At 49.3% G+C, this 22,655-nt stretch overlaps 1 protein-coding gene across 4 annotated transcripts in view; it reads left to right on the top strand.

Annotated features, from left to right (window-relative positions):
• Nucleotides 1-22,655, top strand: part of ILDR2 (immunoglobulin like domain containing receptor 2) — a 742,290-nt gene that overhangs the window by 652,218 nt on the left and 67,417 nt on the right. For all 4 annotated transcript variants that reach the window (XM_069202734.1, XM_069202736.1, XM_069202735.1 and 1 more), the window contains one exon: nucleotides 20,604-20,750. In XM_069202734.1, the coding sequence (XP_069058835.1) occupies nucleotides 20,604-20,750 (147 nt within the window). The remainder of the gene's footprint in view (nucleotides 1-20,603; nucleotides 20,751-22,655) is intronic.

Raw genomic sequence — 22,655 nt, 5'->3', positions numbered from 1 at the left:
GCAGCGTTTGGATTGGTCAGAGCGCCCAGCCAGAGTGCTCCGAGGCAGAGTGAAAGTCTCTGCCTGCTGTCTCCAACCCGCAACACAGTGCCGGGTTGGAGAGAGCCCAGTGCGCATGTGTGTACATGCGTACATGTGCAGCACTCCACCCTCCTTCCCCGTCATAACCCATGCCCGCCTCTTTTACTATAAAACGATAATAAACATAGTTTAATATTGTTTTATAGTAAAACGTTTGCAGCTGCTGCTGCTGACGGGGGCAACGCTCCCCCGCCCTAGTGGAGGATTCACGCCTGCTCTAGAGATTAAGGGGGTCATTCTGACCTCGGCGGTAAAAGGCTCTTACCGCCGGTCAGAAGTCCGCCATTCTACCGCCGCGGCAAACCGCCACGGTCATTCTGACCCACAACTTCCAAACCGCCAAAAACCCGACATCCACGGAAGGCCGCCTCATCAGCGGTCAGCGATAAACTGGAGATGACCAAACCTCCACTGTCACGGTAACACGAACACGCCCATGCCATTACGACCCACGAATCCACGCGGCGGTCTTTCAACCGCGGTATTCCATTGGCGGTACACACCGCCGCGGTCAAAATACACACACCTTTACAAAACACAGCCACATTGGACAATTCGAAATACACACACCTGATACACATACACACACCACACCCACACATCCAATCAACTATAAAACACACACCCACATCACCCACAAACCCCCACTACTAGAAATTCGGAGAGAAGGCGAGAGAGAGAGAGAGAGAGAGAGAGAGAGAGAGAGAGAGAGCACAGCTAACGCAAACCCCAACACACAGAGGAACACAACATCATCACCCACACCACATCCACGCACAAAACTCCACACACCACCACACACACCACACTCATCACCACAAACACCACCCCACACCACCCCATGGCACCCCAAAGACACCCCAGGTTCTCGGACCAAGAACTCAGGGTAATGGTGGAGGAAATAATCAGGGTAGAGCCCCAGCTATTCGGCACACAGGTGCAGCACACCACAATAGCCAGGAAGGCGGAGCTATGGCAAAGGATCGTCAACAGGGTCAACGCTGTGGGACAGCATCCCAGAAACCGGGAAGACATCCGAAAGCGGTGGAACGACCTACGGGGGAAGGTGCGGTCGATGGTGTCAAGACACAACATCGCTGTGCAGAAGACTGGCGGTGGACCCCCACCCACTCCACCCGAATTCACATCATGGGAGCAAGAGGTCTTGAACATCCTGCATCCTACGGGCCTCGCTGGAGTAGGCGGAGGAATGGACTCTGGTAAGTCTAATCCCAAATACTTCACCCCCCCAACCACCAGCATGCCTACCCGCACCCCCACCCTCACCCCCAACCCCCCAGCACACTTCCACCCTGCCAATGTCTCACCAGCACAACCCACCCAACACAACACCAATCCCTGAATGCCAACACAAACCATGGACACCCATCACCCAAGCATGACCACTGCACATACCCAACCCCCCCCCCCCAAACCACCCTCACAACTCCTCCCACAAGGGAATGCCAGCACTGGGGGACAAGGGCACCCACAAATCACACGCCATGACACACACAGAAGCAATAACCATACTCTTTTACCCCTGCAGGGCCCGAACGCCAACACACCGGCCAGGAGGGTCCAGATTTGTCCATCCCGCCCCCAGAACAGGCCCCCAGTGATGACAGCAGCTCTGTCGACCTGGAACCTGATGACCAGCCCGGACCATCGGGGACCTCTGGACAGTCGGTTCCCCACACACAGACACAGGCCGCAGCAGACCCAACCCCCTCTGGGAATACCAGCACAGCTCCCACCCAGCGGGCCCATGCCACTGTCTCCAGGACGCGTCAATCAGCGGTGTGTCCGCCACTACAGGGCACCCAGGCTGACCCACCACCCCAACAACAACAGGGACCTGGGGGCAGTGGTAGTGGGCACACCGTCCAGGGGACAGAGGCCCGGGGAAACAGGGCAACTGGGAGGGCTGCTGTGCCAGAGGGGGTTGACCGGCCCAGGGAACCCACTCTCCAAGAGGCCCTCACCACCATCATGGGAGCATACCACCGCTCCCAGGAGACGATGGCGACGGTACTGGCCAGGTTCCAGGAGATCCAGGCACAGCAGGAGGAACGGTACATGGGGTTCAGAGACGAACTCCGGCACATCGGGACCGCAATGGGGACCATCATCCTGGCCCTCAACCAGATAGTCACCACATTGCGGGACCATGTGGCACCCCAAAGGGCCCCTGTCACCAGCCCGGACGACGAACAGCATACCACCTCCGCCGGCGCAAGTGGACAGGAGGCCCCCACACCCCGACAGGCCACCAGAACCCCACCTCCTGCTGAAGATCAACCACCCCGCAAGCTGAACCTGAGATCACACAAGAAGACAGAGTAGGATGCCAAGACCCCCGCCAGCCTAAAATACCCCCTGATGTCATCCCACTGTCCCACATTGGCACCCTGTCCAACCTTGAACTGCCCCTGCTCCATCCTTCCACAGGCATATGGACATCGCACCTGTGCTACTGAGAACTGGACTCTGCCATGGACATTACTCCACCCCCACCCATCACCGTTTTACTATCACGGACCTATACGCAGCACTTTAAATAAATCACCAATTGCACTTCAAATGTCAGGAGTCTGCTTGTATTCTTTACAAATGTATTACACATAACGGTGCAATAATGTTCTTTTACATTGTGATGACAACATACCAGTGTCAAGAAGCATTAGTCCATGGGCAAACAAAGCAGAAGTCACGCTGTGGGTCATACAGCTCTGAAAAGGGAAGGGAAAGTCAAAATTCAGTGAAAAGGAACTGGGGGGAAACACAGAAAGTAGAGATGCAGGAGGCCAGAAGTAAATGTAAAATGGCGTGGATGATTCTTACCTGGGTGCTACTGAAAATACTGTTGTATAACTGTGTCCCTGTTGTCCGTGTCGTCCCCGTCGTCTTCCTCCTCTTCACTCTCCACAGGCTCCACAGCTGCTACAACACCACCATCTGGACCATCCTCCTGCAGGAAAGGCACCTGGCGTCGCAAAGCCAGGTTGTGAAGCATACAGCAGGCCACGATGATATAACACACCTTCTTTGGTGAGTACATGAGGGATCCCCCTGTCATATGCAGGCACCTAAACCTGGCCTTCAGGACCCCGAAGGTCCTTTCTATGATCCTCCTAGTTCGCCCATGGGCCTCATTGTACCGTTCCTCTGCCCTGGTCCGGGGATTCCTCACTGGGGTCAATAGCCAAGGCAGGTTGGGGTAACCAGAGTCACCTATTAGCCACACACGGTGTCTCTGTAGCTGTTCCATCACATAAGGGATGCTGCTATTTCACATGACATACGCGTCATGCACTGACCCAGGCAACTTGGCATTTAGATGGGAGATGTACTGGTCAGCCAAACAGACCACCTGGACATTCATCGAATGGTAACTTTTTCTATTTCTGTACACCTGCTCATTGTCTTTTGGGGGTACTAAAGCCACATGGGTCCCATCAATGGCACCAATGATGTTGGGGATATGTCCAAGGGCATAGAAATCACCCTTCACAGTGGCCAAATCACCCTCCTCAGGGAAAACAATGTATCTCCGCATGTATTTCATCAGGGCAGACAACACTCTGGACAAAACCTTAGAAAACATAGGCTGAGACATCCCTGATGACATGGCCACTGTTGTCTGAAAAGAGCCACTAGCCAAAAAATGGAGTACTGACAGAACCTGCACCAGAGGGGGAATCCCTGTGGGTTGGCGGATGGGGGACATCAGGTCTGGCTCCAGCTGGGCACACAGTTCATGTATAGTGGCTCGGTCAAGTCGGTATCGAAGTATAATATGTTGTTCTTCCATTGTCGACAGGTCCACCAGCGGTCGGTACACGGGAGGATTCATCCTTCTCCTCGCAAGTCCCAGCGGACGGTGCCTAGGAAGGACAACATGGAGCACAGAGTCAAGTAACCCTCAGGTTCGTTCCCACAGCTTGCACATTACACGATTCGCTATGCATTGAATGGCTTGTATGAGTGGCAATGCAAGGCCTAGGCCTGTGTGACGCAGTAGAAATCAGGCCATGTGGGCCCTTGAAATGGCGGCTGCCTGACCTGTGAAGTGTGACAGTGGGATGTGAGGTCACTGCGCTGGCGTGGCTCACCGTGGCGGTAGGAGGTCGAAGACCGCGGCGCAAAGCAGCATTGGTTAACATTGAACCCTATGGGTCTCAGGAGCCAATGACGATGTGCGCCGGCGGTCGCGGTACGCACCGCCGCGGTACGCACCGCTGCGGGCGTGACCGCCATTTTCTATCTGCTTAATCACTCGAGACCTGATCATCCACAGGAGAGGACCTATACTGCAAGTGCTGCTGTGACCTCGGTCTGGAAGAGACAATGGCTGCTGCGACTGGGGAAAGGGCCCCTGCCTTCACTTCAGAAGAGTTGGAGAAACTTGTGGATGGGGTCCTACCCCCATATGCGCTACTCAACGGTCCTCCAGACCAACAGGTAAGTACACTGGGTGCACGTTGAATGGGCTATGCCTGGGTCGTGTATGGTGGATGTAAGATGGTGGGGTGGGGAGCGAATGAGGAGTGCAAGGCACGACAGATGAGAGCATGTGCCACATGGCAGGGTTGGGGAGGGGGGGGCAATCACATCTAACATGCAGAAAATTTTTGAAATTTCCTTTCCCACCCTGTACATGTCAAATAGGTCAGCACCCATCAGAAAGTCGACATTTGGCGTGCCATCGCCAAGGAAGTCCGGGCCCTGGGGGTCCACACAAGACGGGGCACCCACTGCCAAAAGAGGTGGGAGGACATCCGCCGCGGGACCAGGAAGACCGCCGAGTCACTGCTGGGGATGGCCTCCCAACGTAGGAGGGGTGCCAGTCATACCTTGACCCCCCTGATGTCCCGGATCCTGGCGGTGGCCTACCCCAAATTGGATGGGCACGTGAGGACATCACAGCAGACACAAGGGGGTGAGTACCAGCACATACTGCTATCTTTACGCGCAGTGGAGGTGCCTGGGTGGGGGAGGAGGGCTGTGGGTGACATTAGGCCAGGGCGCTTTCTGTAGTGTAGTCCCCTCCTTTAGGCATGGCCCTGTGCCCCCGCCCCCCACCTCTGTAGGGTGCCAAGTACAGCAATCCATGGTCCTGCATCACCCGTGTGCGCATATGTTGTCCATAGACCTGTTGGCCTAGTCACAAGTACTGAGTAGTGTACCCCGATTGCGCGGCGTAGTGCATGAGGCTCCTGTGTCTGTCCTCTCCGCCAACGGTGTTGACAATGCATGCATTCAACCTGTTTTTATTTCTCCCCCCCACCCTTTTTCTTTGTCTTCTTGTGCATGTGTGCATTAGCATCATCAGGCGGAGGAGAATTGGCATCGGAGCACGAGGGAGCTGCAACTCACAAGGCCCCGGTGGGCCATGCTACAGACACCGAGGTCACCAGTGATACGGAGGGCGAGGGGAGCACCACAACGGGGACCCGTGGTGACACCAGCGACACCGACACGTCCTCGGAAGGGAGCTCCCTAGCGGTGGCGGCAACATCCGGGCCCCCCGCCTCTACAGGTACAGCCGCCACCCAGCGCACCAGCTCCGCCCTCCCAGCAGCCCCTCAGCCTTCGCTCCGTGCCCGCTCGCCCAAGAAGGCAGGCATCTCCTTCGCCCCAGGCACCTCAGGCCCTGCCCCCGTTACCCCTGCTGCCCTCAGTGCGGAGGTCATTGACCTCCTACAGACCATCATTGTTGGGCAGTCTACCCTTTTGAATGCCATCCAGGGGGTAGAGAGGGAGGTGCATCGGAGCAATGCATACCTGGAGGGCATTCATTCGGGTCAGGCTGCCCATCAACGATCGTTCAATGCTCTGGCCTCAGCACTGACGGCAGCCATTGTCCCTGTTTCCAGCCTCCCTCTTCTATCTGCCTCCACCCTGTCTCTGTCTCCTGTTCCTCAGCCTATCCCATCCACACCATCAGACCAGCCTGCACACACCTCAACACCCAAGGGCAGCTCATCCAGACATAAGCACCACAGATCACACAAGCATTCACCCAAGCAACACCCAGATGCAGACATGCCAACAGTCACTACCACCCCTGTGTCCCCCACCTCCTCGTCTCCCTCCTCCCTCCCTGTGACGTCTCCACTCACACCTGCATGCACACCACCATCAGCCAGTACTTCCATCACCAGCACACCCTCCAGTACAGTCCGCCCACGTGCAGTCACCACCCCCACTGCCATTTACACGTCCCCTGTGTCCTCTCCCACTGTGTCTGTCACCCCCTCTTCCAAGACACACAAACGCAGGCAGCCACCCACCCAACAGCCAACCACCTCACGACAGCCTACGTCACAAGCACCTGCACCCAAAGACAGCACACCTGACTCTCCTACAACCACATCCTCTTCCTCCACTCCCATACCCACTACACCTACCCTTTACATTGGTCTTAAAAAACTTTACCTCTCCAAACTTAACCTCTTTGCCCCACCTGACCCACCCCCTCCATCTGCTAAGAGTCCCAAGAGCACCTCAGCCACCACCAGCCCTGCTTCAAGTGTCACCATTGTGCAGGGGTTTTGGAGTCCACCCTTTCCCAGCACATATACATCGGCCAGCAGCAAGGGAACAGCCAGCCCCCCCCTGGGAAGAGAACCCGTAAAATCAGGGGCCGCCGCGAGAAGACTGACACAGCTGCCCCCAAGGAGCGAAGTCCTGGGCCCTCACCTGCCACAACATCCAGGGGAGGCAAGGGCCAGAGAGCCTCATCGAAGGAGGGCAAGGGCAGCAGGGCGGATAAGTCAGCCAGCAGGGGCACGAACCAGGAGGGCCCCACAAGCCCCATCCCGGGTGTGAGGGAGGACACCCACGGGCCCAGGACTCCGTCACAGAAGGGTCCAGCAACTGCACGGTCGGAGGGCGACTAAGCAGGGAGTCCTGGCCAGGTCTGGCTCCCTGGGATGACTGGACAAGCACCGCTGAAGAGGGCCCCGCCGTGCAGAAAGACACCCCTGAAGAGGGCCCCGCCGTGCAGAGAGGCACCGCTGAAGAGGGCCCCGCCGTGCAGAAAGACACCGCTGAAGAGGGCCCCGCCGTGCAGAGAGGCACCGCTGAAGAGGGCCCCGCCGTGCAGAAAGACACCGCTGAAGAGGGCCCCGCCGTGCAGAAAGACACCGCTGAAGAGGGCCCCGCCGTGCAGAGAGGCACCGCTGAAGAGGGCCCCGCCGTGCAGAAAGACACCGCTGAAGAGGGCCCCGCCGTGCAGAGAGGCACCGCTGAAGAGGGCCCCGCCGTGCAGAAAGACACCGCTGAAGAGGGCCCCGCCGTGCAGAAAGACACCGCTGAAGAGAGCCCCGACGAGCAGAGAGGCACCGTTGAAGAGGGCCCCGCCGTGCAGAAAGACACCGCTGAAGAGGGCCCCGCCGTGCAGAGAGGCACCGCTGAAGAGGGCCCCGCTGTGCAGAAAGACACCGCTGAAGAGGGCCCCGCCGTGCAGAGAGGCACCGCTGAAGAGGGCCCCGCCGTGCAGAAAGACACCGCTGAAGAGGGCCCCGCCGTGCAGAGAGGCACCGCTGAAGAGGGCCCCGCCGTGCAGAAAGACACCGCTGAAGAGGGCCCCGCCGTGCAGAAAGACACCGCTGAAGAGGGCCCCGCCGTCTCAAGCACCGCTCCGCTGGGCCCTTCCTGTCAAGCACCGCTCCGCTGGGCCCCGCCGTCTCAAGCACCGCTCCGCTGGGCCCTTCCTGTCAAGCACCGCTCCGCTGGGCCCTTCCTGTCAAGCACTGCTCCGCTGGGCCCCGCCGTCTCAAGCACCGCTCCGCTGGGCCCCGCCGTCTCAAGCACCGCTCCGCTGGGCCCTTCCTGTCAATCACCGCTCCGCTGGGCCCTTCCTGTCAAGCACCGCTCCGCTGGGCCCTGCCGTCTCAAGCACGGCTGGCCCATTGGCAGTCCTGGTTCTGTGTCGGGCAGGCTTTCACGCCGCACTCTGCCCACCATGGCTCCTCCATGACCAGTGGTCTCTGTAATCCACCTGATGGACTGTGGCTTTGCACTCCCCAGGATGTAACAGTGGGCAATCCACCCACTGTAGAGACTTGTGAGACTGTGGCTTTGCACTCCCCAGGATGGCACGGTGGGCAACCCACCCACTGTAGAGACTTGTGAGACTGTGGCTTTGCACTCCCCAGGATGGCACGGTGGGCAACCCACCCACTGTAGAGACTTGTGTGACTGTGGCTTTGCACTCCCCAGGATGGCACAGTGGGCATGGTGGACCCTTCGTGGATCTGGCGTCGTAGACTCATGTGGCTGAGGTGCCCCCCCTTCCCTTCCCCCTGAGGTGCCTGTAGTTTTGTCATCTGATGCCCCAGCAGTGTTCTCTCCAACGGACTCAGGTCTCCTGTGTGGGCTTTGCCAATGTGTTGATCCACTTTGGCCCACGGACAGTGGAAATTTAGGTGACTGTGCAGGACTTATTGCCTATGTTTATCGGTTTCGTTATTTTCTTACTTGTTTTTTTACTATTCATATTGCTATTTTACCATGACTTCAAAGAACCTCTTATATACATAAATGTTGTTTCTCACTTTAATTATGTCTTTGCATTATTCCGGGGGTTTTGGGTGGTGTCACTGTGACTTGGTGCTCTGCACTGGTGTGTAGATAGTTGGGGGGGGGGGGTCGCATATGTGTGTGCCCGTAAGCTTTCCTCCTCCCCCCTCCCCTGTGTCGTAGGTGCAGTACTCACCGTTGTCGTCTGCGCCGGCGTTCGTACTCGTGGTAGATGAGCAGGTAGACAATAGCCGGTAGGATGTGTAATTCGGGCTCCATGCTGTACTCCTTCCTCGTGGAGTGTGTATAGGTGAGCGTTTTCCCGTTCGAAGTCTGTTTCCGCCGTGTTTTTATCAGCGGGGCTCCCGCCCCGGAAAAGGTGGCGGATTGGTGGGTCGTGATAGGGTGGGCGGTACATTGTCTGCCGCCTGGCTGTTGGCGGTGACCGCCGAGCTGTTTGTCTGTCCCGCCGTGGCGGGCGGAGTGTTAAAGTGGCGGCCCGTGTTGGCGGTTCCCGTCAGGGTCAGAATACCTTTTTTTTGACCGCCTGCCTGTTGGCGGGTTGGCCACCGCTTTATCACCGGCTGCCAGGGTCAGAATGACCCCCTAAATCTTCCCCTGTTCTTAACAGCTCAGTATATCCCCCCCCCCCTCACAGCTAGTGCATTCAAGTGTCATGGTCTCTGGTGCCAGCCGTAAGTGAACTGGTGGTCCAAGATCCTTCTAGATCCCAGTGGAGGATCTGATGATGTCACGATGATGATGGAGCGCCAAGGAGCTATACAGTGCAGTGCTTAATTTGTAAATAAAAAAGTGCCAGTGCCCAAAGCCCTCCTTTTAAACACGCGGCTGCTGCAATTAAATGTGGGAACACAGAATACTGAGGTGGCTTAATCCTGAGCCATCTCGGGCCTCTTCAATCCATTTATAGCCACTACCTGACCCTTTAGCTCACTCTAGCAGCATTCTACGTTTCCCCTCTGTGACGCTTTTTCGTTTTTCTCTTCCTCCGTCTTTCCCATATGTCTTTTGCTCGCAGCAAATCGTTGAGGCAGAAGAATAAGCGCCGGCCCTCAAAAATAAGTTCCGGTGCTCAGCACTGGAAACAAAAAGCACAAATTAAGTACTGGTACAGTGCCATATATATAGCACTAGGCTCTGCCTTACTAGTGATATTACTGAAGTCCTGCTCTCAGGCCTAGCCTGGCGGTAGACTCTGCTTCCACCATGGTGGTAAAAGCAGACTGTACTCCACCTCAGTGGTATGTCCCTGTCGGAAGAAGATCCCAGGAAGCTGCTTGAACAGGGTGTAGTCCTTTCTCAGTTGGTCGAGCTCCATGGGGCCCCCTCAGCACAGTACACTGTGCTGCAGCGGCAGGCCCCTGGCTGGGTCCCGGGGTGTGGGGGGCCCCCCTCAAGGTACTTTGCCTCCCCACGGGGGGCGGGTGGAAGAAGGGTGAGGGGCGGGTGGCTGGCTCAGATTTTGTTATGCCAGTGGTCTGGGAGTGGCTGTAAACGGATTAAGGAGACCCAAACTGGTTTCAGGATTAGGTGCTTCAGAATTTCAAATTCTCACTTTTAATTGCAGCAGCCGCGTGTTTCAGAGGAGAGCTTTGGGCACCCGAGCGTTTTTATTTAGAAATTAAGAACTGACTTAAAGCCATCAAAACAAATGAATATTCCAGACCTGTTGGTGGAATCACAGGCCGCAGTTGCTGTCTAAATTGGATTATTTCTACCGCGCATTTTACAGAAGGTTTTGCCGATACTGCCCTTTCGGGGTGGCGACGCGGTCGTTACTGCCATGGTAACAGGAAAATCGGATTACGGCAAAGCGTGACTCCCCGGACTCCAGAGAGAATCCCCCCAGAGTCTGCAAAAAATAATCCAGACTCCCCTCTATAGCACTGCACATCTGCCAGGAAACTGGCGACAAGAAAATCCTCTAAGGGACACAGTGGGGAAGGGATGTAGGTGTGCTAACACCCATGATTTTGGAGCCTTTGGGACAGTGCAGTTTCAGGTACCATTGTTAAATGGTCCCCGCCTCAACTGCTGCCTTTATACTGTTGACTACAATTCTTTAGCGCCTCTAGAAGTTAATTTGCCTCTTGGAGCTCGGCTTCCAGATTACGATGTAACAGGCAATAGGTGTGGAGTCTAGAGTCGGTGTGGCACCGAATGTGCGTGGTGCTTCCCAAAAAATGCCCCAGAAAATCTCATAGATTTCCTTGTGCCATTTTTTCAGCCCTCCCTACCGGGGGAATGCCCCCTTGCTTACATTATGCCTGGCGCAGGCATAATGTGGCGCAACAGTTTACAAAGTGGCACAATGCAAGCATTGCGCCACTTTGTAAATATGGCGCATGGGAAATGCCACCTTATCACCCCCTTTGTGTCGAAATAAATGCTGCAAAAGTGGTGCAAGGTGGCGCTAGGGGCTTATTAATATGCCCCTAAATTTATGTGCATTAAATCTAAAAGGAGTGCATTTAGATCCAGAGTTATCGTGGCCTAGCACCATTCCAACGCCACATTAGCGTCATTTTTTTTTTTACACTAATGTGGCGTTGGAAGGGCAAAAACTCAGCACCATATTTACAAAGTGACGCACTGCTTTTCATAAATCTGGGCCTTAAATTGTGGTTAACCGGAAAAGCTTCCCTGAATCCAGATGTTCCGTACCTACATATGAATGTGGTATTCATACAAAATGAACCTAACCAATTGCAAGGGAGTGTGGTACAGGATGCAAGGTAAAGACCTTTTCAACTCGTGATTGAAGGGGTGGACAGTTTATAAATGTGAAAGTATAATGTTACTGTATTATGATGTAGTATTTTTAGGGTCGAGCCTGCGTTGCATGCGCTCGCGCATGCGTATCGCAGCGAGACGCTTTAGTTACTAGAAAAGGGCTCGGAGCCCTGTCGACGTCACGTCAGTGTGTTTCATTGGTTCGTGGGCTTGCCTAGTAAAATCTGCTTGCTTTCATTAGTGGAAGGCCTGCACACATCATGCCTTTTCCAGTGGTTAGCCCTCCTCGAGCGCAGCGACCAAGTACAGAAAACATGCGAGTCTCGCTATTTTCTGTCGGATCGTGGACTACTTTTTCTCTATTTTTCTAGCGCGATTTCGCTTGGCAGAAGTCGAGCGCTTTACACAGTTAATTTAACTTTTTCGGGTTACGTACATAAAAGCACTTTTGCCGATAGATGAAAAGTCGGGTTAGGAGTTTACAACGCGATCAGCTCTAACTTGAGCAAACGCGAGACCCGCTGCATTGCAAATGCTTGTTCTAAGTTGGAGCTGGATTGGAACAGTCCAGATGGATATGGGGTTGTTGTTCCAGAACGCCGGATGCATAGACAGAGGAGGCTTTTGGCCTTGTTTTTATCTTTTTATGCACTTCCTTATCTCCAGTCTGTTAGTGTTCTGGATGAGGCGTGTCGCGAGCCGCCAGAGATGGTCAGCTTGAAAGCCAGATGGGAAGGGGGTTTTGTAAATGATTCGTGCTGGCAGGGCAGCCAGTGGAGTTTGATCAGACTGAGGGAGATGTGGCCATATTCCTTCAGCACTTTGATGAGGCGTGCTGCTGCATTTACGATGCCCACAAGGAGGTCCAGTGTGGACTGGCAGAGGCCGTCGAGGAGGGCATTGCCACAATCCAGATGCAAGAGTACGGGTGTTTGAACCTACATTGGACATCCGAGCTTTAAAACCATTGTTAATGGCAGGAATTGTTATGGAATTGTCCCTTCACCTCCTCATATAACAGGGCCTACATGTTGGCTTTAAGAGCAGTCAAGATGTCTTTGTTAGGCTGCAAGCTATGATTTGCTTCCAAGTCTTTCTTACAGCACCTAAATATCTAAGTGTGTGCCACAGTTTGGTCTTCATCAGTAAATAGATTTTCCGGTTTCCTGCGATTTGGCCCAAATAGGGAAAGTGCTACGTCCTTCAACATACGTAGGGGCATACACCAAAGGTGCGTCCTGGCACCATTCCTCTTAATTTTAGTTATTAATGGTCTGGAGGGGTTTTTGTGTCAGCAAGGTAAAGACCAATCCTAGTACTGCTATGTTCAGACGATGCTCTCCTGCTGGCCAGGACCACAAATGGGTTAGAAAGGTTGTTGGATTCTTTTAACATCTTTATATACCAGCTGTGTCTGTCGACGAATCTCACCAAGAGCCTGATTTAGAACTTGGCTGACAGGTAACTCCATCACAACAGTGACAAATATGCTGTCCGCCGAAATCTAAATCCCATAAGATAGAAAGTTCTAAATCAGGCCCCAAATCATTTACTAGGAGGTGTGGCCTCTAAACATGTAAAGCACATCACCTGGTATTGATTCCTTATGGTGGGTGCCGCCAAACAGAGTTCACGCAATGCGCTTCTGATAATGTCTCCTATCAAAGCACACTGAGCTTTATTTTGTTCTGTAAGCTTTGTATGAGTCCCAGGAAAAGGTACTTGCTACAGATACCCCGTAACCTAAATCTGAGCCAGTGTTGCCTAGCCATGTTCTTTCTGCGTGCACTACCATCCCCAGTCACTACTGTAGCTACTGTAAATTTTATAGTTAGCGTGATTAACAAAAGAAAAGGTTTTTAAGTGTGCGTCGTATGTTATTGAATGAACTGATCATTGTGTTAATTTGTTTTATTATTTTAGATTATCAGTTATGTTAGGTCACGCTTTTATGTTGTTTTATATTTGATTGTTTACATGCGTTTTTAACTTGTTGTTTATGAATCTTTTATGGCTAATTTTAGCCGAATAAAGATTTTTTATGATGATGATTAGGTTTTACTGTAAGATATCTCTTGACTCCTCTTTGAGGTTATACCTTAGGGGTGAGTGTGTGTGCGCCATATTGGGAGATGTGCAAAAGTATAGTCAAAAGATTAAACAACTTCGAGGGCTAAAGAAAATGTAGATGAAAAGACACATTTAATTATATTCATGAGCAAAAATGCTCAAAAATGGAATTGGGCGTGGTCAGTTGCAAACGAACTAAAGCTAGCCAACTGTTCAAATGATAAGTTAATAAAGTTAATTTGAATCACGGTTTAGTACATGTTGTGAATTACTTGTCATACTCCCTGGGCTATGATTGACCTGGGTATCAAAGAGTGTGATGAAGAATAGAGGAGGATGGTGCAAGGTGTCACACTGAATGAGCCCTAGGAGCTGACAATCAGTTTTGTACTAGTTAGAAGTGTAGCTAACTTTCAAAATAACTTTCAAGTTATTGTAAATCTTCATGTCAGCCTTGCAGACACTGCAGACACTGACTTCCTGATGAACAGCTGCAGTGACACCCACACAAAATACATCTGAGACACTCTCTCTATCCTTTCAACCACTGCCTTTCTTCGGTTGGCTTTGCTCGGCCAGCCTTAGGCTCAGCATGGGAGAGAAATCATCTCTCACCTAATGCCATTGGCTGTTTCTGAGTATCTTTCTGCCTTCAGTGTGCTTGTATCGAACAACGTGAGGAACTACTTTATGGCCATTGCCATGTCTATCCACTCCTGCTGGCTCATTTTCATGTGCCTTGCTCTAATGTGACTTGTTGGTAGGGTGACCACACGTCCCGGATTTCCCCGGACAGTCCCGGTTTTTAGAGGGCTGTCCCGGTGTCCCATTTTAAACAAATGTCATGGTTTTTGGGTAAAGGTCAAATTATCTAGGAAAGCAAAAGTTCAAGGTATGCTCTCCTTTAACAGACCCCTACAGAGTATGCAATAATTAAAGTAATTTATCTTTTACTGTCAGGCAACAAGGTCCCCTGTCTGCTCCCAGCAGAGAGACGGAGTGGGGGGCAGAGAGGGGTGGGTGGGGGCGGGTTGGGGGGGTGCAGGGTGGGAGGTCAAGCCATAGCTAATTTTATATGTATAGTCTTGTAAATGTGCGAGTGTGTATATATATATATAGATATATATATATATATATATATATATATATATATATATATATATATATATATAAACACACACATGCATAGGCACACATTCACAAAGCTACGCAAAAAAGTGACATGGCAGATATAAAAGTGAGTGAAAAGTTGTTAGTCCTTCTTTTATGTTTGACCTGTCCCGGTTTTTGCTCCTCAAAATCTGGTCACCCTACCTGTTGGTCTCGCCAGGGTTTATTTAACAGTACACTCGGACCTAGTCGTTGTTTTCCAATTAAGAAATGCATCAAATTCGAGCCCATCTGTATTGTTTATAGAGCACAGTTTGATAAACCTCCCTCATTTATCCATAGCCGCTTCAAGCAGTACCTTCCTAAAAAGACCTTATGTTCCTCATCAGCTAATCTTCTAGTGCTTCCTAAAATTAATAAATGCAGGATTTGTGGCTGTAGATTTTCTATATGCTCAGCCAAAATTTGCATCTTTTTGCCAGACACTATCCACCATGAAATATCTCTTGTAACATTCAGAATTTACCTTAAATCTTGTTTTTCCCGCCAGGTTCTGAGTACTCCCTAAGTTTAAAAAAAGAAGAGGAACAGCCCGCCTCCAAAACAAAGCTCTAATGCAAAAGTCAAATACAACAATACACAAAAGAGAGACATTTATATATATATATATATATATATATATATATATATATATATATATATGTGTTCTCTGTATACACAAAGACAATCTTATATTGCTTTTATTCATCAATTCATCATCATATTCAACATTTCAAGACATAGGCCCTCATTATAAGGTCGGCGGTAAAAAACGGCTACCACTGCGACGACGGCCGCCAAAAGACCGTCACCACGGCTACCAGCTGTCTGCCATATTATGACCACAGCTGGATTTCCGCCACAAGAAGGGCGGAAATCCGGCTGTGGCCATACAGACAGATGGCAGTAAGGTGGCGCTGCTACCACCAGCAGCGCCACGCTAGTAGACGGCCGCCAGCTGTATTGTGACAAATAATACGGCCTGGCGGTGTTCTGCTGGCGGGCGCTGCTGGCGGTAGCAGCGCCCCGTCTCCTGCCGGAAGATCCCCTGGATCCAGGTAAGTCGGGTCTCCAACAGAGAGGGGGGGTGTTGTGTGTGTGAGGAAGTGTGTATGTATGTGTGTACGTGAATGCGTGTGTGTGTTGAGTGTTGATTGCGTGTGTGCATGTATGGAAGTGTGTGTGCATGTATGTTTGAAATCGTAATGCGTGTCTGCGTGTATGTTTGGAAGTGTGTGCGGATGTGTGTGCGATTGGATGTATGCATGCATGTATGTATGTTTGAATGAGTGTGTGTATGCTTGTGTATTTGTTTGAAAGGGGGGTGTGGATGTAGGGGCGTTGGGGGACATTGGACCAGTAGGGGGTGGGGTGGGAGGGTCTTTGGAGAGGTGGGGCGGGGGTGTTGGGGACCCCTATCAGTGGCAGGGGAGGAATTCCCTGTCACTGATAGGGCCTACCACCATGGTTTTTGTGACACTACGAACGCCACGAAAACCATGGTGGTAGGCAGGGTCATAATCCCGCAGGCGGCAGAGTGGCGGCCGCCGGGCTGGAGATGGTTAACTCCAGCCCGGCGGCTGCTACCCCCATGGCTGTCGGAGTGGTACACTGGCGGGTTAACTTTAGCCAACCCGCCAATGTCATAATGTGGCGGTAAGTATCGCTAGCCTGTTGGCGGTACTACCTCCACATTATCTCCGACCGCCGGGGTCATAATATCCCCCATAATACCTTAAACAAAATCCTTTAAGCAAAAAAACCTTACCACCCCAAAAATAAAACTCTCCATACTCACCAGCTTGATACATACTACTCACACTGAAAACCTCACGCAAAACGTATACTACAATTGAATTGTACCATACCCCTTTGACACAGAACAAAGCCAAGTCAGGAGGAGATAGATGATTTTAAATTACAATATCTAATGATAATTCAAACATTATACATTTTTAGAAAGCTAAATAATAGAAAACATTAACAAGATTTCATATGCAGGCATACCCTCAGTCTATAGTACTCCCACACTTATATAACATGTGGTTGCTTCTATTATCTTATTCATTAATGTTCCATAATCTTGTGAGAGGAGTAGGAATGCCAGTACAGACACGCGTTTCGGTGAACGGTGGGCAGCCAACCACCCACCTTCTTCAGGGCAGAGGCTGGAATTTTTCAGAAAGATAAAAATGAGGGGAGGGCAAGAAGAGAAAAGACACTGCCCACACTATAAGAACAAAAAATTATATTTTAATAAATAAGATTGAAACTAAAAAGGTCCTCAGTGAATACATAAGTACTTTGGATATAACACAACACCCACGAAAAAAAACAAAATGCAAGAAAGACATAAAGTTATACTTACCCTAGCTCTTATTCTTAATCCATAAAGTTAGAAACTGCACCAATTAAAGAATTCTAGAGAATCCAGAAAGCTTAGAAAGCCATCAGCAAACCAAGTGATAAACCTTACACCCCATAACTCACTAAATCCAGTGTGTCTCACATAAGACTTATGTGTCCAAAGTGCGCACTCAATCCTCTGATCCCAGTGTTGGTGATACAAAACATGAATAAATATACACCTGTATATACAGGAACAGGCCAATCCTTTGTACGGGCATTGCCCAATCGGCACAGCAGCAATTGTCACAATGACCCCACCTGAAGTTGCTGCTTTGGTCTTGATACCACACACAGAGTGCCCGTTTGTGGCACAGCAGCAATCTTCGTGGCGGCCCCACCTAGCATACAAGGTCACCGACTTGATACCACACCCAGACTGCAGCCCGATACTGCACAGAAGCCCCACTAGGCTTACAAGGTCACTTACTTGGTACTGCACACAGGCATTGACCGGTTTGGTGCACAAAGGTCAATGCTCACTTTCCGGCAGCCTTCCCCTGGCACACAGGGGGTCACCGACTTTTCCCTGCACACGGGCAATGACCCAATCGGTGCAGCAGCTGTCTCCCCACACCTTACTATGGGAATCCACTTGCCTGAATTCCCCCACTGGACCTTGCTCCCTCCAACACTCTCCTCTTCCTCACGAGGCACACTAGTCTTGGCAAGCAGACAGGCGGTGGTGCTCCAGGCTCCAGGGCAGGTGATCTTAGATTTTCTGGGTGATGTTCCCTCACCCATTGGGAGACTAGCAGGCCTTGGCCCCCAGTCCTATTCAGAGGCAGAAGTCTTGCAGAGCTTCTCCTCCTTGCACAACCCGACAGGCTACTTGATAGGTGATAATTTTAATCTCAAGCTCCCGTTCTTATAAACCGTTTAGTACATTTCCAGCAACCAAATGTGATTTAGAGTCTTTGAAGCTTATGTTGGAGATCTGCTTCCTTTGAAGTGCCCTATCCTCTGCTCACTCTTCCCCCTGAAATCAGTCTCTCACAGCAGGAACAACTCCAATTGAGATAGACCCACAACACAGGCCATGGGAGTGACTAGAGGTTCACCCCAGCCACAGTGATATGTGTATCAATAGGTTACCCTAGAGCCTCAGACATACTGTTTGATTCTTTATGACCTCCATCCTCTGCCTGAGATGTGTCCCATTGACCTCTCTCTGGATCAAGGAGCTCCCTTTAAAGTATGGTGGAGAGTCTGGCTCTCCCTTCCTCCAGTGCGCCCCACCCAGCGTACAGGAATGGAGCTATACACAACTCTGTCTGTGGGGAACCCTCTACCGCCTCTCTGCATGTTTCCCCCAGTCAGCAAAGGGCCTCCCAAAACCGAACCCAGAGGCCTCCATGCATTGTACCATTCACAGGCGCGCACACACACTCCCAGCACATGCATATATAATACACGCACTGCACAACATCCTTCATGTATTGAACAATTCACAGGCACACGTACACCCAGCACATGCATATAGCATAATTCCCTGCACAGCACTACATTCCTTATGTATTGTACCACTCACAGACATATATACACCCAGCACATACATATATTATATGTACACTGTACAGTGCTCCATTATCCCTGTATTGTATGATTCACAGGCACACATAAACCCAGCACATGGACACCACACATGCCCTACAACATGATGTACCAGACCAATGTACACCAAGGCTGAGTCAAGCACACAGCAGCAGAACTTTAAAAGAGTGACCCTGTGGGTCTCCCTTTAGTGACATAGGTAAAAAGGACCCGTTCTCTCCCACTGATCACTACATGGTGTGCTGCCACCACTGAACTCTTACTGCTTGACTCCTGGTAAACGCAGTAGCTTTTCACCACTATAAGGGTAGCACTTTGGGTGCCCCTCCCGGTCCAAGAAGACCAGCCATGACAACAAAAAGTAGCATTATGGATCAAGACAACAGTACAGTTGGGGTGCTGAGGGCAGAGGTGCACGTCCATCACCATGCAAGGGAAGTTTCTGTCCCAACAGTATTTTGGCTAGTAGGTATTCCCTCTATCCACTACACTTTATTTATCTTCTGCTTTGGTGTAACCTGTATAGGACTTTGCTACCCATTGTCTGTACTGTCCTGCTAACAAAACCATACAAAATGTAAACCAAATGCGACAATGTCATTTTTCCAAAAACCCTTTTAATGCTAGGATTTGGAACAACTTAAAAGTAGTAAATTACAAAGCTTAATTCTTGTTTTATTCTGGTTGTGAATTGTAAGTTAATAGCAAAGGCTTGTATTTTGTGGCATTGAATTGTATTAACATTTTGTAACTACAAGACTCTCTGTATGGCGGACCATAATATGCACAAACACCGCTATTGATATTTTTTCTTGGGGGTGGCACTCACAATCTCTATATTTGTGACTGTGCGTGTAAAAACAGACCCAAACACAAGCAGATAGTCCCACAGTTTCAGGACAAGCATGGACGACATGTTCAGTATATTTTCTGGTTGACAAAAGCAGTGCACCATTTAGGTAATCGGTGTAGCATCCTGTGCCTGGGTACATTGACCTACTTCGATTACAAGGCAGACTTCAGTAGTGGCCTATCCTAATGGAGGGGCTACTTCAGGTACACCACTGTTGTTCTTGATGCATTTGTTCTTTTACCACCGTCCAGGCATCTATTATGTCTTCTATCCTCAAATCAAGGGGTTAGAAGTCATTTGATTATAGATATGTCTACCTCAGTTGATATCTGAAGATAAACTACCTATTGTAAAAGAAAGGTCAACATTTCTTGGACAGTTACATACTGTTAATTTTCAGACCAGGTTTTTGGAGAAAACTTCAATACTGCTGAGCACTAATCGGCTTCTATTCTTCGCACTCTGTAAGAGCTAATGGGTTTATTGTTCAGAGCCTAGCAACGCATCAATAAGTTTGTACCTTGTGTAGCCGTACAGTGGCAGGCACTGTAGGAAAAAAGTATAAATGAAGTCAACCAATCAATGAAACAGTTAGAATGGGGACTCATGCTGTCCCAGACAGAGATGAATGATGCTGGTATTTTTACCACTCTAATCTGTTCCCTGCAGGCAACACTGTTCCTTCTTTAACAGGAACTTCTGAAACAACATTTAAGATTTTAGACAAATTGTACTATAAATCCTACGCTGCCATAGGTAATGAGTGCATCCTCTGTTTTAGCCTGTGGTCCACATGACGTGAATTGGCCTGGAGGTACTGTGAATATTGAGGGTGTAAAGGAAATGCTGGAATTTCCAATGATGTGTACCAAGTGAAGCTAACTGCCTCTTGATGATAGCCTGAAGTAGGACCATATGTCCTCTGTTGCGTTATTCCATTTTCCCACACTCTGGATGGAATGATTAAGTGTTATATTTTGTACAACAAATTTTATTTTTCTTTGAAATAAAATGCAATAAAAAATAACAAAACACCATGATATGCTAGTCTGAATACTGTCATGTCCAACTCAAAACTCTTACATGTTTATAGTGCAAAAACTGGGTTATCAAATGTATCAAAACTTATTTTCTCACAGTACTTTTGGCAAATGTTTCCTAACAATGCCTGCCGGACGTTCATTGTTTGGGCTTTTTATGTTTTCAGAGTGGGCGTTTGTCTGCCTGGTGATCCTGGGTACAGCGCTCTTCTTTGTCATGATTGGCATATGCTGGTGCCAGTGCTGCCCCCATAGCTGCTGCTGCTACGTCCGCTGTCCTTGCTGCCCTGATACCTGCTGTTGTCCAAAAGCCTGTGAGTATCCTCAACTAATTTCACCAGAAGCCTTCAACAAGTTAATTGACAGGGTTTTTTGTGAACAAGTTGTGCTATGTGGTTACAAAAGAAATTTTGGTTGGTGTTCAATGACTAAATGAAAAAAATGTACACGAGTTGGTGCAGAGGATGCATAAAATCACACTTCTGGGGCTTGCTTGTGAAATCTAGTGTCATCTTCAATCTGAACTATCACTTTTTGTGTCAGAGCAAATCATTGATCGACCATTTGTTGCTACATTAAAACTGCAAAGGAGGATAAAATCACTACATCAATACCATCATTTTATAATGGTCATAAAATCTTTAGGTTTACGCAGAGGTATGCAAACTTTAAATGTCACTCTTTGCTCTTCAAATCACTCTTTGCTCTTGTGATATTTACCAGCATCACAAATCATTGCCAGCAGGTGAAAAGTCTTGAAAAAAAACGATTACAGAAAAACTTTCTTATTCAAAAGAATAATGTTGGGTTTTTGCAGTGATTCGTGTTTAACTAAAAATACTGTTGCAGGAAATGTTCCCATCATTGTTTATCCTTTGCATCGACAAGACACCTACATCAGTAAACAGCAGACCTTCTTCTACAGACACATAAGCATTAGTTGTCCTTGAAAACGTCTTACTCCATAACTTATATCTCTTTTTCATAGCCCAGAATTGGCTTAAGAAGTCCTGGATTGTTGAATGTCTTATCTGAACTCATCAGTACTTTTATAAACAGTGTTGGAAGGGCGTTCTCTCTACTTCCTCCATACTAGCATTACTTGAAACTCTATCTGTTGTACAGCTTTTGTTCACATTCTTTCTAGCACTTCCCTTTAAAAACAACAGGTCTGATTCATAAAGGCCTGTATAAGTACATGAAGTAGTATGTAGGAGTATTACTTTGCATACACATGCCTGTGTGAGTCAGCCCTAAAATTGACAGGCCTCTATTAGTACAAGCACAAAGAGGGCACAGTCCTTTCAGTTTGCATTAACTGTATATGAATATTCACCAAATATTTCAATCCAGTTCTTATGTTAAATGTAATGCAGCCGGATTACAAGCCATGTAAAAGTAAATGAGTTAGTACTAAAATAGTACTCCTTCATGTACTTTTAAAGTCTTTTGCCATTTGTACAGCAAAATCCCTATCTAGCTCAGCGTGGATAGCACTGTGCTGATCCTATGCTTAAAAACTTTGCTAGATAAGCAGACATTTGAGGTGAGCAAATCTAGAGTGTCGCTGGTGTTGCAGGGTGGTCCTTACTAGAGCTGCTCTCCACCTAAAATTGGGAACTTCCCAGAGTTCTCCTTTGTTTTTTGCATAATGTATGTGTCACTCTAACCCTGAAAGGGCCTTGGTTTGACATATATATACATACATACATACATATATATATATATATATATGATAGAATGAAGAAAAATTCTGTGTGCGCACATCACGAAAGGGAATGGCTTTGTAAAATAACAAGAAAGGGTGCACAGTTTGCAAAACCTTTCTAATAAATGATGTCTCAGTATACAGTGTAAAAAGACAATATTTCAGTTGAGATTGCTCATCTCCTCAGTTGTTGTAACTGTCACATTGAGAGATCAGACTTTTCAAGAGCTTTGTATGTGTTTTTACATTAAAGAGATAATTATAAATCAGAAAAAGAGTGATCAGTGTCTGCAAGAAGATATACTATTCTGAAAATGTAATGTTTAAGGTGTTTCATTACTCTCTTGTGAGGAAGATGGCCCAAGGGAAATAAAGCTCCCTGGGCCAATCAGAATGGATGGACTGGCCTCTCTTTTGAGATCGTTATCTCAGATGACGAGTGTGCATAATAGGGTGTGGGACGTGACTGGCCTCTCCTTTCAGTCCTGTCTCCTGGATAACAAGTGTGCCT

This window comes from Pleurodeles waltl, chromosome 8 (genome assembly GCF_031143425.1).
Source record: "Pleurodeles waltl isolate 20211129_DDA chromosome 8, aPleWal1.hap1.20221129, whole genome shotgun sequence".
Taxonomy (NCBI): Eukaryota; Metazoa; Chordata; class Amphibia; order Caudata; family Salamandridae; genus Pleurodeles; species Pleurodeles waltl.
The sequence above is the reverse complement of the archived record's forward strand: the minus strand, read 5'-3'. Positions and strand labels throughout refer to the sequence as shown.